This window comes from Oxyura jamaicensis, chromosome 7 (genome assembly GCF_011077185.1).
Source record: "Oxyura jamaicensis isolate SHBP4307 breed ruddy duck chromosome 7, BPBGC_Ojam_1.0, whole genome shotgun sequence".
NCBI lineage: Eukaryota > Metazoa > Chordata > Aves > Anseriformes > Anatidae > Oxyura > Oxyura jamaicensis.
The window spans coordinates 24,894,284-24,910,324 of record NC_048899.1 but is presented as its reverse complement, the minus strand read 5'-3'; the positions used below and the strand labels follow the sequence as shown (position 1 = coordinate 24,910,324).

Sequence of the window (16,041 nt, the reverse complement as noted above, 5' to 3'; positions counted from 1 at the left end):
TGTTTTCTCAAATAGAGGAGAGCCATGTCTTGGATTCCTGGTTGTTCTAGCATGGCTGCTTACCAAAAATCAAATACCTGAGTAAAGTGACTGCTTGCTGCCCTCGGGAATTGCAGACCAGGCACGCAGTGCATACAGGTGGCGCTCCTTGTGAGCACGTTTGATTTTTAGCATAACTCTTTCCCAGTTGAGTAGACTGGTATTTTCAAAGAAGCACCCATTTCTTTGGCTCTGGGTAAATATTCCCTGCTCAAGCTTGCATGGTTCCCTTTGCTGTAGGTCCCAAACATAAACAAAGCTGTGTGGTTCCCATCTGCTGTCATAGCGCATGTGCTTGGCTTTAGCACATCAGACTGCTAGGAAGAGGAAGAGCCATATGGCTAAAATGTCTGGCTAATTTTTGGTCGGTTTTAATCCCGCTTTTCCCACTTTGGTGTCCTCTGTGTCATTCCTGTAGCCCTTTTCCCCAAAAGCTATTTTAAAGTGTTGCAATCCTGTGACACTTAGCATAGGGGTGAGGTGTTTCCCTCAGCATCCCACCCCATCCCACCAGCATCTGGCTGGTAAAGCGGCCCCTTGGAGGCTATGTACCTAAACATCTGCTGGCTCAGAAGAGAGCTAAACCTAGTAAGTAGTGTTCTTTTCTGGGGTGACCTCAGTTTCTGTGTTTGTAGACCTTTTAGATGAAATATTTGTTCCCAAATTTTTCACTTCCTAATGCTTTGATACAGTAAGGCTTTACCCATACACAATCGTAAATTAATTTATTTCATGCCTTGGGACAGGAGAGAGAAATTTCAGAAGCAAGGCTGCTGGTACAGATGGCATTAAGTGTCTTTTTGCTCTTTAGTTTCTACCTTCGCTCCCGTAAAGCCGATCAGAAATAGGATTTATTTAAGAGTAAGTCTACTCATCTTCCTTCTTGTAGCTGAATTTTAAAGCTGATGAAAAGCTTTGAAATTGCAAATAAAATTGACCAGATCTAATGGGGAGAGAAAAAGAAAGAAGAAAGGAGCATGCTTGCGCTGATGTAGCCCCTTCCATCCAAGTATGTCCGCAGTGTTCGGATTTCTGCCTTCTCCTTCAGCTGCCATGAAGGTGAAGGGCAGTGGTGGATGGCAAGTGATGCTTCGTGCCAGCAAAGAGGAGTCTGTTTGCAGCCAGGCCGGGGAGAGTACACCAGGTATCCATAAGGAATGGTTTGCAAGCATAGTTGTACTGACAGTGTGATCCCTGTATGGATGAGATTTATATGGGCAAACTGCATTTGCAGCACAGATTTCCAATGCCTTCCTCCTCCCGTCTCTTCTGTAACCTCTGTGCAGTTGACGCCAATTCGCCTTAAAGCCCTTTTACTTCAGTCAGAGTGACTGTGCAGGAACTGCTGCTCCGTCCTCAAAAACCTTCCCTTAGGTAAGCTCTTGGTTCCTAACATAATAAACCTGTTCAGTGTGGGGAATTGCACTAACTCAGAAATAGAGAGCATTTAGCTGAAATCCACTCCAGTGCCTGGACATACAAGTCTGGGTTCCTATCGTGGTGTCAGCCTACCCGTGTGTGTGCCACGATGTGTGTTTTGCCTCGAGGCAGTGATTAACTGTGAACCTTCAATGTTGTAATTTTTCAGTCTTTAATGAAGAGTGAATGAGCTCAGAGATGATAAGTTACCTCAGTTTTCCTGCAGTTACTACTTCATTTCAAAAATCCTCTATGTGCTCTCCAGGCTCATCATGCAGCAAGAAGCTATAAAAGAGGTGGCAGAGGAACAGTACGATATGCTGCAGCTTCCTTGAGCCTGGAGGTGGGACATCCACCTCCTGCCTTCGTGTGGTTTTGTTTAGGATGAATTCGAAGGTACAGTGTTAGTGCTTGTGTCCAGGTTAGGAGTGTGTGTCCCTCTGCGCCTAGGTGAGGAGGGTTAGAGATGGCTGGGATGTGTCTGAAGAGGGAGGCTTCATCTTTATAGAGCGCAAGTGCTTTGCGTTTCTAGAAGTTCCTTTGGTAGCTCCTTTGCAGGTGTGCACCTTATTTCTGTGCAGGTACGTGTGCTGCTGAGTTCCCCTTACTAATTTATATTTCCATGGAAAGTAACATTCATTATTACTGACTTTTTACAGGGCTGGAGCTTACGCCGTGTAATTTTTTACCTTAATTGGTTTTGTTTGATGATACCTGTCACCTTTTTGTCTTGGGGTTCTTTCTGTTCTTTAGCTCACTCTTGCTTTTAGTGAGAATTAATCTCCTGGGTTTTAATTTTGGGAAAAGACTTCTTTTCGATCTCATTTCTATAGATCCTTGGTCTCTCTAATTGACTAATGGGCACAGTCATTTTTATTGGATGCCTGCTGGTGCTGGGTCTCCACAGCACAGGGATTTTTCTGTTTGCATTCCTGGCACGTTTGGGGGGGGGCATTTGGAGCAGAAGGCTCCAAAGATTGCCCTGTAGGTCACAAAGGGGCTTTCTGCTGTGCTCTGGAGGGGAAAATCAATTGTTAAATTCAGAAGAGAGACTGCCCTGTCAGTCCACTAATCCTAATCTTTAATTCTTTCCAGCAGCACGTTTTCCCTTTCTGGTCTTCACGTTCTCCATCCCTTAAAAGATTCAAGCTTTTCGTCTACCGCCTTGTTTCAGCTGCTCATTTGTTCTGTGCCATGGAAACCTGCTGCTCTTGTTACTTGTTTTGTAAGTTCATTTCCATAAGGAATCTAGAACGGTGACAAAGCGTTGTTTCCTCTTCAGAGACAAATCCAGCGTTTTAAGCTTCCTCTTTTCATTTCTTCTGTGTCCATCTCTCTTGGGTCCTGTTCCTATTTTGTTTGTCTGCAGGTTCTTAAAGCCTACTCCTGAGCGTAGTATCTAAGTGCCCGGCTGCAGCAAGAGCTGTGTGTGTGTTTTCTGCTCGAGTAGATGTAAGCCATTACCGGCCACTGGCTGCTTAGCACCGCTCTTTGGAGAAGTGCTCTTGCAAGCCAGGCTGATGGTTTGAGAAGTGATTTTTTTTTTTCTTACTCTCTTATTTCAGGTCTGTCTCAGAGTGATACAGAAGGGTCTGGGATTGTCAGAGAATATGAGGAGCCTTACAAACAGGGCATACAGTAAGCAGAGGTGGTAGCAGCTGCCACCCCAGACTAGGAGGGAGGATGACACGGAGGTGATGCCCCCAGCCTGAGAGGATGGGCTTGGGGCACGTCGGTCTGTTCTCATTTGGTCAGCAGAGTATGCAGGCTGCTGTGATGTGAATGGCCTTATTGGAGCTGAGGACTGATGATTGGAAGGAGCGTAGTCAAAATGCCATACTGGCCAACGCACAATGGCTAATGAATTGTGTTTTTTGATTTCTGAACCCTGTAGGAGCAAATCCAACTACAACTGACTGCTAATGACTTCCTCTTTCAGATTAGGCTTGCAAGTACAAATGCAGTTTTTATTTTTATGCGGCTTGTTGAAATTTCTGGCGTTGACACCCCTTTTGCTGCCTTTTTTTTTTTTGTTTTGGGTCACAAGCTCAATTAGTTGTTTGGCAGGATCTCAACTCCCTGCTTTCTCAGGATGTTCATCAGCCTGTTGTCTGGAGAGGGTACCCTCTGGAAGATAGCCAGAGGGCATTGCAAAAGCTGTGCATTGGGCCGGGAAACCCTGTTTGATAATTCAGTTCTGAGGGGTAGTCTGAGACTGCACTTCCCTGAAATTATAACTGGAGTTGCTCTCTCTATGCTGCTTTTCACCACGATGTAAGGGAATGAAAGCAATTAAACAGCAGGACAATAGAGTGCGCCGATAACCTCGTGACAGCCTTGACTGGAGCCTTCCAAAGCTTGTTCCAGTGTTGGACAGCTTGTGTTACGGGCAGCCCTGCTATATATCTGCCTGCTCCTCCTCCTGATCTGCTCAGTCTCATCTCTTCCCGCTGTTGGGACAGTGGCAGTGTCTCTTTTCTGTACAGCAGAGCCTGCCTCCATCCTGATGGGGTCTACAGGTGCAACTGATGCAAGGGACTGCTGAAGCATCGTGTAGATGCGTTGTTGAGCCTTGGTTCAGAGACGTACAGATAAACAGATCTTATCTGCTCTACAGACCGTGAGAGCTGTGGTTCGTGTGGTTATGTAATGTGCTGGTTGGAGAGCAAGATAGTGTGGTTGCATGCACAGAAGCTGACCTTGTTACTTAAATCAGTGCTGCCGCAGTGTTTTTGTTAATCACTTTTCCGCTGCCTGGGAATGCCGTGGGTACAGGCGAGAAGGAAGGTTTGGTCCCATCTGCATCATGAAGCACTGCAGACGCCAGCACTGTCTGAGTGACGTGGCTGCACAGCACATGCACATGGTGCTATTACGTTGGCAACTTTCTGATGGCATTTATGTCACTTGCTGAATGAGGATCTGACAGTCATTCCAGACCCTTCCTCCCCAGAGGACGCAGTGGTTGTGGGGTTGTTTTCCCATCTTGCTGAGGTGCTGGAGGTCAGCAGGACGTGATAAAGGCAATATTTAGGGAGCTGGAGAAGGTGTTTGTGCTTGTGAGAAAGGCTGGTGCTGCAGATGTTTGGTCTTACCCTGCTGTCTTCATGACCTGCCAGGACAATATCTGAATTTGCCCCAAGGTTGGTATCTTGTGCTGCTACCTCCAGGCACTGTCTTTTAGGATATATCCAGATTAGACTTGTTTTGTTTTTAGAAATCTGTGTGGACCTAGTGCAGCCAACTAATTTTTGTATTCCTCCTGTCTAGCTTTCTTAGCTGCTCTGTTCTTTCCCTCTCCGAATTACCTTACCAGGCTGTTGCTAAAGCCTCTCTGTGGGTAACTCCTGCCACCAGGGATTGCCACCAGGTTTTCTCACCACTTCTACACCCTTCTGGCCACGAGCCAGCAGCTCCCCAGCCTGCAGCGGAGCATCCTGCTCTGCTGTTGATGAGTGCCTGTGGGAATGTGTCCCGTCTGGATGTTGGCTTTGCTGGTTGTGATCCAAAGGAGGTCAGGTCTCCTTAGCAAGCCCCTCACCCTCCTCCCGTCCTGGTAGCAGATGGCTGCAAAGTGATTATTCATGCCAGCTAGCACTGACAAGGGACTTCAGAGGTTTGCAGGGAGTGCTGCTGTTGGGGCTTTCTGCCAGCTCCACCGTAACCCCAAATGACAGAAAAGCCGACCAGTAGAGAAGTCCGGGATGTGCCTGGAGAGGGTGAGGTGTTCCTACAGTGCGTGCTGTCTTGTTATTTAGATTCCTTGCTTAGGTCAACTCAGACCTTTTGTACAAGCTGCTGTGTGTCTTTGCTTCTCCAGGAGTGTTTTGAAGCTCCAGTTTGGTTTTGCAGGAGTGGGGAGTGTGGGGAAGGTGCCTGTGGGAGAGGAGGGAAGCCATGCTGATGCCCCACTTAAAGTTCGACCTTATTACCACGTAGCTGCTGGTTGGGTCCTTTGCCGTACTGCAGATAAGGTGATGTTTTGGATGGTTTTCTACAGAGATAAAGCTTTAGGAGTGCCCGCAGGCAAAGCGGGGTCCCTTTCAGCAGTAGCACAGCAGGGATCTGCTAAGTTTGAATTGCTCTGCACAGAAATGTTATGAGGCAGCCAAGGACGGCTCCTGGGGGCACATTACTGAGCCACCCTCAAGCCAACATCTGGAATGTGTTGGCCTGGGTGGCACAGGGCTGATTTTGGGGGCATTTTGTTTGTTGTCCATCAGTGTCCCGTCCCCTGGCTTCAGTTGTTATAACAAACTCTTACACTGCCTCTTCAAGTGGCATAATTAAATTGTAAGAACCGGAGTCCTAATTACCCTCTCCCATGTGGGAGCTGAGAAGCTCATCTTCGGAGAGAGGCTGTTGGCTGCCAGCCAAAGGAGACGAATCTCAGAGCAGGCTGCATCTGTGTTGATATTTACTCATATTAAGGATAATGGTCATTACCAAGTGATATCAGAGCAGGGCTGCTCTCTGCAGGTTATTTTTGTCTGGCTGTAAATGAAGGAAGAAGGAAAAGTAGAATGGGTTCACCTCTGCTGTTGCTGCACATCTTGTTTTCTGCCTTTTCCAGAGCAACTTCAGCATAGCATCTGAATCAGTGGGTCTGGCATGTGCAAAAATCTGCACTGATGCTTGAAAAAAAATTACTGATACATATTTAGACATTTCCTATTCGGGGAATTTGCTCCTCTTCCATCCCTTGCATCAGTGCAGATAGATTGCATAAACAGAGTAAACTCCCAATGCACTGGTGCAGAGAATCAGCCCAGTAAATAGCAAGAGACATACTGGAGCAAACTGCTGCTTGCTTTCCTGTGATAATGGATGTGCACTCAAGCAGCTACAGGGATCTCTAAAAATGGAGCAATCCCGAAAGCAGGGCAGGCTTAGTCTGTTCCTTCTAGTGAAACAGCTGTTCTTATCTTTCCTTTTTTAATAGAAGCTCATGCAAACGGGAAAGGAGTTGGTAGGCATTGGAGTGGGAGGAGTTGCTAGTGCCTTGCTTACGGGTATGTCGCAGTGGTCATATTTGGTCGCCTTTCCAGCTATTAACATTGCAGAACTTTTCTAGAGATCCAAAGGCTTACTCAACTGATGAACAAGGAAAAATTCCCCCTTTTTCTCTACATGGTTTGAAGTTGCACTGAATTGATGGCAGAACTAGCAACAGACTTGTCTTGACACCGATTTTGGTCCTCTGCCTATGCCAGAACAATTGTCACCACCTCCTGAGGTGTCACAGACCCTGTCGCTAGAGGCAGGTTTTCAGCATTGCAGTTGTTTACCTTCACCACCGCCTAATGTTTGTCTTGACAAGGCTGAGGTGGCCACAAATATCTGTATATCCTGGAAGCTTTGGGGAGTGTCTAGAAGGATATTTACAAGTGTTAACTGACCTTAACGTGGGCTGACCTAAGCTGACTGCCAAACCTTTAACTCCAGCAGTGCCGTAGGTCTGTGCCCCTAGATCTGTGTCTGGGGCAAGATGGGGGGATGGTCTGAAACTGGTGCCTCCTCCCGAGATTTGTTGACCTGTGAGTCCTCTAGGCTTAGCCCACAGGACTGCAGGTAAGCGAAGACAGGATGTTTCTGGCCCCAGGTTTGGTGGTGTTGCTGGCTTTCTCAGCAGAACAACAAATCCAGGTTATTTGTTTTGCAGCCTGGTTTGGTTGCAAGGAGGGATGTTCGTGTTATTCAGCGAACAGATGACATGTTTTAGCTCCGTTTTCCACTGGAGTCTGGGGGGAAAAAAAGGCAGCAGCAAACCATAGGAAAGTTGCTGTCTGCTCAGGCTCAGATCTCCAAACTCCTGGAGAAGCAAAGAAGGTGTTTAGGGGCTGCAGTGACTGGCTTTGGCTATGATCTGAAAACACAGAACAGACATAAATCAGCAATGCACTTCAGAGAAATGTGCTTTTCTACAATTGGGGGTTAAAAGTGCTCCTTACTGGTGAGGTGGTTACATGCTTTGCTGGTTCCTTAAAGTACTCCTTTCAGTTTCAGCCTAACATTCTGATTCCCATGCACATGTCTATAGTATCCCCTTCCTTATTTCCATCTAAAAATAATTGTTTGGGAAGCTTCCACAAAGGTGTGCTGTCATCTTCAGCACACTGCAAACTTACTGTTTGTTGTTCCTCCCATTTGCAGAAAGGCAGCTGGAGAACGTTGGTAGAATTAGCACCAGTGCTGGCAGCAGCACTTCATTTGGTGGGACCCTTGCATCTCGATGCCTCTAATGTATCTCTAATTGGTTTAAACTTGATGGATTTTCAGTGTTTTCATTTTCTAAATTGATTTATCTGTGCAAAAAGTACGAGTTGTCCTCTGCTGGGAACAGGTTTTCAAGCTTTTTAATCCTGCTGTTTGTCAATGCAAAGGCTAGTTTCATCGGCGTGAATCATCCTCTTCTCTTTGTAGTCCCACTGTTCCACTCATCTCCCCAGGTCTGTGCCTCACTTCACATTCACTCCAGCTGGAAGCAGACTTACATCTGCATTTGTGTCATTTAGGACAGCGTATTCCACAAAGACCCTTTACCTCCCACCTAACCAACGGTGCAGTTTTCTCCCGTGGCCCTTTTCTCTTTAACTCAGCCTAATGTGGCTTGAGCTGAAAGCACTTCACTCTTTTTCAGTTTGAAAACCACCTGCTTCCCTGGCATGGGCCGAGGCCACATCCCTCATACATACTGTGGATGGGGTTGCTGGGCGTGGGGCTCCAAAATCTGGATTGATTTTTATTTTCTGAGACCTTTCTAAGGCTGGCCACTTCCAAGCTGGTCTTGGAGATGCCATGGAGATGTTTCTTCTTTCTGAGTTACCTTCTGCCAGATACAAAAGCTGACCTGCTTTTTCTCTTTGAATCTTCTCACAAGCAGTGCTCTTTGGCTACCACCCTAACAGTAACAGTCTTGAAAGTTGATTTCCTGAATTTTGTATTAGTCCCACAGACAGAAGGTCAGCTCAGAGGTACTTGGACATGCTAGAATGGACTCCTTTTCTGATGGTCAGAGCCTGGCATTGTGGTTTTAACATAGTCCTTTGTGTCCTGACCAGGCAAACCAAAGAATTAAATTGGCTAATGCAGATTTCCACAATGCTTGTCACACAAACTTAGCTGAGCAGCTTCTAAAATAACCATTAAGTGCAACTAATTACTGAAGAGGAAGCAGTGCAATGAGTTTTCAGAACTGAATGCATTTGATTTATTTTTCTTATAACCGTTTTTCTTCCAATATGTGTTTTTTGCAGTGACACTGAAAGCCGAAAATTATGCAAGAAGATGAAAGTAGATCCTAATTCAAAGGAGAAAGGAGTGGAATTACTCCATTATAAGTGAGTGCTGGGCTGGGATTTGTAGTTCCTAATTGTTGATGCCCCTGTTAGGACTATTCTTTCTCCTTGCAGCTCTGTTCTGCTGCTGCATGAGGAATTCTTGTTTCTCCTGTGCCCTCTGATATGTGAAATTGCTCATGGTTTCTTCATTTTGGAAGCATGTGTTGTAACAGAAGTTTACTCTGCTGTTGAATAGCATACATTAAAAACATGAACTGGACTTGTGGGAGAGATGTCCAGTGAACTAAAACTACCCAATGCACAGTGTTGACGGCTGAGATTTGGATCTCTTGCTTTCTCTGTCACTTGCCTACTGGCATGTGCCTTGGGAAGGTGGCTTTACCTCTCTGTGCTTTTGTTTTTCGACTTGGGACGCTACTTTGTGATATACTTGGGGAAAGGCAAGTGTAGTGAGAGTGCAAGATTCTTTTTTTTTTCTCCAGAAAATAATAGGAGTGGGAGTATTGTAAATGTAAGAGACACCAAGCAGCTGCATCTCCAAAGATCATGCCTTAGTAAATTTTCTTGTTAAAGCATCAGAGAAGAATTATTTACTAGAGACCTGTTTGCATGACATTCTGTTTTTGCATCCTCCCTCTTTCCTCACTCTTCCCTACCCCTCCCCTCCCTAAATTGCTGTGGTGTCAGTTCTGCTTAGTTCTGTGGCTTTGGCAGGATAATGTTATTCTAGTTAGTGAGAAGTGAGGGAGAACAGCTGTAGGATTTCCAGCAATGCTACTGTAAGTTAACACTATTCCCCACTCCTTGTTCAACAGGGACGGTGCATTTCATACTGAATATAACAGAGCTGTCACGTTGAAGGTAAACTTGATTATTATTCTTTTGCTAGGTACGGGGGAGACGTCTGTGGATTAAAAACAGGTGTTGGTGGTACTTCATGCTAAAGGCATGAAAGGGATGGGGTTAACCTTCATAAACAGCTGTCAGAATGACCTAAGGGTTTTTGCGTGTATGCATCTGCCAAGCACAGATCCAGAAAAGCTGTGTATTATTAACAAGACTGAACCCATGTTAAACTGTCATGTGAGTTAATGTTCAAGCTGATAACAAATAGCGATCTTCTGGTTTTGATTACCAGATGCTATTGACGGCAGTATTACTAAAGGTATTAGTTGATACTGCATTTTGATAGGGAGTTCCCTGAGGTTTTTAGGTCTTGTGTTTATAAACAATTGAGTGGCCTTATCTTTGATTTGATCATGGAAATGCAGTCCCTATGGATGTGCCCACAGTGCAGCAGGGATGAAATGACCTTTGTTTTCCTGCAAATCTTGACACAAAACAACAGGAAGCAATGTTCTGTGAGCACAATGGAAGGAAGAAGACATGAAATTTGAAATGAATACGTAGATCTCTATGACAGGGAAATGTACTGTAAACATGCTGAAAGTGAGCAACCTTCTGCAAAGCCCTAGTGAAGTGCTGGGAGTGCTCCATGACGATTTGGATTCCAGAAACATCTTCTGTCCAGTTCTGATGCCAGTTTGAGTTTCACTTCCTCCTCTTTCTCCAGCAAATCTGGACTCTGCACAGTCACTGGTCTTGTTGGGGGCTTGATGAAGTCAATTCAGGCTCTCAGGGTTACACTCACTTCCCTTTTCTTCTTCCTTCAAAGGTCTGGGCTGGGATGGAAGAAAGCTGGCGTGAGATGCTCTGTGAACCCAGTTCTGTCAGAGTGGTTACTCCTAAGCATGCCTGCTCTGTTACCTTCCATCCACAGCAGAGCTGTTGTGGGGTAGATGATGGAGGGGTCTGTCTTGGAAATGCTCTGTGGCTTGAATCATCTGTTTAGCCTGCACTTGAGGTTGTCGTGCTGGATTCACACGAAGTGGGGAGAGGATGACTGAGCATCTTTCCATTTCTGGAAGTAGCAATGCTGCCTGGCACTGAGAAGGGCACTGTTAGATACCTAGCCTAGTCAGCAAGTGGCTGAGGCTCCTTCTCTACTTACTGAGGAAATGCACATGATTATTTTTTTTCCGTCTTAGTGGGTGGGGTGATGGAGACTTGTTAGGTGCCTAAATGTGGGTGGTTTGAATAGTGGTTGAGATATCTTTCATGCTCTCCATCAAATACTGCAGCTGGGAGTTAGTGCCGTGACTCAATTCCTTACAGACAGGATCATCTGGAAGGCACCTGCAGAGCCCCAAGGAGGGTTTCAGCTAGACGCAATCATAGCAGAACAGGAACTATATGAATTACTCTTTTAGTTACAATTTTGTGATGAGTGTTTTCCCCTTCACTCTTGCCCACTGGTGTATTTGCCTGTAGCTGGTGAGAAGGAAGCCGCTCTGGGGTGACCCCACGTACAGGGAAGTGTGAGTCCAGTGTGGACAGAAGTGGGGTTTTGAAGCTCCCTTCCTCCAGGAGCTCTATTCTTTCTTAATTTAACTGCCCTTGTGAAACCAGCTGCTAATGATTTATAGGTTGGGCAGAGCATCAGAGCTGGGCAATGGTCAAAACTCAGGTGATTGTTTCATACAGCTGCCAGGAGCAGAATGATTAATGTTGTCTGTATTTCTCCCTCCATACCACTTCTCCCTGTTTTCTTGTGTTGAGGCAGTGACACTTCTTTCTCACCTTCAGCTGAGTTTGTGACAAGTTTTCCAGCACATTACAAACAGCAAGCAGTAGAGTGATACAGTTACATCAGGTATCGTACCCATTTTATGGACAAATGGACAGACTAAAGAACAGGGAGATTAAAGGATTTGTTTCACATCATTCAGCAGGCTTGTGGCAATAAAACTCGGATCTCCTTCCCAGGCACCCAGCAGACATACAAATATTAATATGATGTTTTGGAGAATAATGGACACAGCTCTGAAGAGGAAATGCTTTATCGCTGTAAAAGGATTCTTCTGAAATAATCGGCAATTTCATAGATACGGCTGATCCAGCTGATAGTGTCCTCGGAATCTTAAGAAAAGCTCTTCATGTCTTGAAGTAACTAAACCCTTATGTAATTATCAGAGATGTCCTTGTGGGTTAACTCCTAGAAAAATGAGGAATAAAGGGTAGTTCAGTGTTCACAGTAGGGGGACATTAGTACTCAGAACCTCCCGCTGCTGAGACCTTTCTTAGGATCGGAGCTGTTTGTGTATCTTGTCAAGGGGGTGGATAGCAGAGTTTGCTATCAGAGCAGAGTAGCAGAGTAGCAAAGTTTGGTGGTGTAAAATGTTTAGGAATAGTTTTTGTTTTGTTTTGTTTTAAAAAGGGGGGGGGGTTGGGAAGGCTCTCACCAAGTGGCTTGTCAATATGAAAGCTAGAATTTGTGGGGTAATGAACATGTGGGGGAAGGAAGGGACACAGCTCCAAACATGCTGGAGTAATTGCAGGCTAGGTTTTGAATTACCAGCCAGGACAGTAGATGGCCTGAAAATACTGTCTCTGTGCTTAACAGTAGTTTAAAAAGTTAAATGATTAGTGAAGGAGCAGAAGAGGGTGGAAGAAGAAATGTCACTCCACCATCTGAATCCACTGGATTCTTTTATCTTGCATCTAGTACGTGTTTCTGGTTACCCCACTGAGTGAGAGGCATGGAAGTACTGCAGAAGGGCAGTAAGGATGATCAGAACTATCAATGGCTTGAATATTTACATTGGGGGTTCTTGTGCTTGGAAAAAGGACAATGGAAGGGGATTGTGATGGGTATTTATATAACTGAGTAGCTTGAAGAATGGAATGATTGCCTGCTTCACCTCAATACTTCAGTGTAAGCAGTGGCATTTTGAGGCAGCTGATTTGAAACAAGTCTTCTGTGCTTAAAAAAAGTAGTTGTGGAACTCGTAGCCATATGTTCTAAAAGTTAATAATTTAAAAGTCTTAGAAGCAGTATTGGATAGTCATAAAGTATAGATCCATTAGTAGCAAACAGAGGTGCGAATACAACAGCTGGTGCAGAGTCCATAAACTTAATTACTTCTTGCCAGAAATTGAGAGCCGGTACCATGTATGTTCTGTAAGAATGGTGCTAGTGTTGTTTTCAAACCAAGTATCTGTAGTGAGCTGCTGTTGGAGATCTAAGGCTAGATCACTTTTTGATCATAATTGTTTGCTTTAGCTACACTGTGTCTTAATCCACTGTAGTGCCATACAACCAGTATCCAGTATTATTTGCTGAAGCCTTTTACTGGAGAGTAAAGTACAGGGGAGTTTTACTTTTTCTAAAAGGAAAAAACTCTGTAAAGTATAAATCTGTTCACTACTAGCCAAGGGAATAGACTAACCCAATCAATTAGACCTGCTGTAAATGCTATATCCTTTTCAAGTTTGCTCTTGTAGGAGGGTGTGTGTGTATGAAATCATGGGAAATTTCTTTATAAGCATCTTTATTGCATTACTGAAAAGGAGGGAGATGTACAGGGATGTTTCCATATTTATTTTTTTTCAGGTTAAAATGTGAGTCTGTAAATCATAGCCAGCTATTGTGCTATTAAAACTTGCAGTGTATGCTGGACAAAGGCACGTCCTGTGTTGTGCTGAATTGGAGTTTGACGTTCAAAGCTGTTGCAGGGGTTCAGGCAGCAGGTTACAGCCCAGCATGGGTCTGTCGGGGCCGCAGTGTCAAAGCAGGTCCTGACCCTATCACGGCAGGGCAGGAGAGTAGCTGGTCCTTCAGCATGGGGGCTGCTGTGCCATGGCCTGGACTTTGCTCAGGTCTCTAACCCAGCAGCCTAGGGACCACTGCTCTTCTGTGATTAGACAGCACTGTGGTTTGTTTGTGGGGATTTTTCTTTCCCATTTAAAAGCACTCAGGAAGTGCTCTTCACAGAGTGGAGTAATGAGTGCAAGGCACCGTACTGCCTGCTCCTGCCAGAAGACATTACACATCTAATTTTTTTATTTCTTGGCTGAGAGGGAGAGGCTGCAAGAATTAAATCTCTTTAATCCCCCGTCCTCTAACCACATCTGTTTCTACATCACTGAATTTGGCACGTAGGAATTCTTGAAACTAACGGAGTCAATCGGACTCATTAGCTGTTTAAAATGTTGACCCCTCTCTCCTCTCAGCCAGGATATATTTGAGGTCTGTGCAGACTGAGAGCAAGCAGAACTTGATGAGGTGTTCGGAAATGTGGAATATCTCCCTGGCCTTGTCCTTCTCTCCTTTATCCATATGTTACTGTCTTCTTACAGCATCATTTGGGATGCTAATGCCTGTAGTTTTGGATTTTTTTTTTTACAACTATAACTGCATTATAAATTACTTGAATTTCTTCTAGCTGGCTTCTTTCTCTGCTAATGCCATATGAAAACAAATTTCTTCTACTCAGTGTTTGTGGTCCCAACACTACTACCTAACCCCCTAGGTCTTCTCACTGGGTACATCAAGTGCTTTGCTTGCTGTCTAGTGACTAGTACATGCTGCCTCTTATGATCAGACAAATCTCTTCAATATTAGCTAAGCAAGTAGACAGAAACATTAATGCCATAAATGAATCCTGCTGTAAGCTCTGAATCCTCCCAAGCTTTGTAGTTCCAGTTGAGATGCAGGAAAATGAGCTGAGCTGTGCTATCTGTTGATAAGCTGTTGGGGTATTGTACCAGAGCAGCCCTACCCAAGGCAGAGAGGTGGCAAAAATGTTTCTTGAGACTGTTTCAGTGAGCATGGATTGTATTTCCTAGAGCACAGATATCTGAGGATAAGTGATCCAGCTGACATCCCTACATGCGGCTGGAAATGGGGGCAATGCTACTCTGCTGAATTCCGTGGAGAATGTCTCTGACTTCAGAGGGCTGGAGTTTCCCTCAGGCTCAGTCTGAAATCAGAATCAGTAGGAACTATTTCTTTGTGATAAAGAGAGTATCTGTGATCTGCCGACACAGGAATTGTTGGTTGTCTGTCAGGTAGAGCAGTTATAAAGTAAGCTTGCGCAAGTATTCTGCTTGTCAAATATGGGAGCTGCAGAACCATAGGGTCTCATATTTCCTGCTTCTCTTGTCATGTTTGCTTGTAACACTCCTACTTAAAAATCCACTGACTGTGGTTTCTAGGTAAATGGGTCATAGGGGAAACCACTGGTGGATTATTTTTCCTCTGACCAAATGAGCAATTTGGTCTATAAGTTTGGAGTTCATTGCTTTTGTTCAGTGTGCCCTCCTGCTGATCCTATTGGATGCAAAAGTTGCTCAGATGCAGTGAAGGGCATAGGAACCTGACCTCTCCATAAAGAGAAATCTTTTCTACTAAGCCAGGGTGTAGCTGTGGAAGTATTACAGATCTAGTACAATTGAAAGAGTTCTCCAAAGGATCCTTGAAGTTTCCATCTGTTTGTTGGTCTACCTCCACATGTTTTCCTCAGTTTTATAGCGGAAGCAGGCACTGGTAAGCTGGCATATCAGTTCTGAGGAAGGTACACAACAGTACATCACTTGGTTCTGCAATAGGAGATTTGTTTTCATCTCCACTATAGCAGATGAGTGTAAAAATGGAAAAACAAAGGCCCTGATTGGATAGGGTTCACATGACAGCATGGATTTGAGATTGGAGTCTGATGGTTCTCATTCATTTTGCTTTAAAGTCTTTTTTTTTTCCTGTTTATAATAGTCCATGGTGGCCTTTCTCAAGGATCCAGAAGGTGCGCCACTATGGGAGGAGGATCCTGAAGCCAAAGATATTGTGCATATCGACAGTGAAAAGGTACATCAGCTGGAGAAATATTCTGTGTGTTCTATAAATATATGTAATGTGAGGAGTGTGCATGTTTGTTTAAACTCTTAGTGAAGCACCATTATATCTTTTGGAAGGGAAGATTAAAGCACCCAAACTGTGACATGACAAAGCCCGTGTTTTGTAATAACCACAGAGCAAGGTCTACTGCTTCCCTCCTTCCTCTGCCCTGTGTGTGGTTATAATATTAGTCTGTCACCTAAACAGCAAGCATTAAAGCATTGTGGATGTTGGGGTGGAAGAGACCTGTTTGTCTCAGGAAGTGTAGCAGCTCCAAGGTGCAGTTGCTGCAGGAAGCAAGGAGGAGGTAAAATGCTATTCTTACAACTGCAGGTTGTCAAAGTTACAGCTTAGATTCTCTCGTGTGCCTGAGGTCATCTCAGGAAGTCTCTGCAGCAGGTAGGAATAGGCTCCAGATCTTGAATGATTTAACCTTGTACAGTAATCATCCACTGCGGCAAGGCAGCAAATAAGATAAAACTACCTTAAAAAGCTAGTGCCACCACAGAGCTCCCCATGATTTTCTCTCTAATATAATCAGCTTGGTCT

At 44.7% G+C, this 16,041-nt stretch overlaps 1 protein-coding gene across 1 annotated transcript in view; it reads left to right on the top strand.

Moving 5' to 3' along the window:
- PDIA5 (protein disulfide isomerase family A member 5) overlaps nt 1-16,041 on the top strand; it is a 98,320-nt gene that overhangs the window by 18,571 nt on the left and 63,708 nt on the right. The window contains exons 4-6 of the mRNA XM_035331602.1: nt 8,715-8,798; nt 9,575-9,620; nt 15,370-15,462. Of these exons, the coding sequence (XP_035187493.1) occupies nt 8,715-8,798; nt 9,575-9,620; nt 15,370-15,462 (223 nt within the window). The remainder of the gene's footprint in view (nt 1-8,714; nt 8,799-9,574; nt 9,621-15,369; nt 15,463-16,041) is intronic.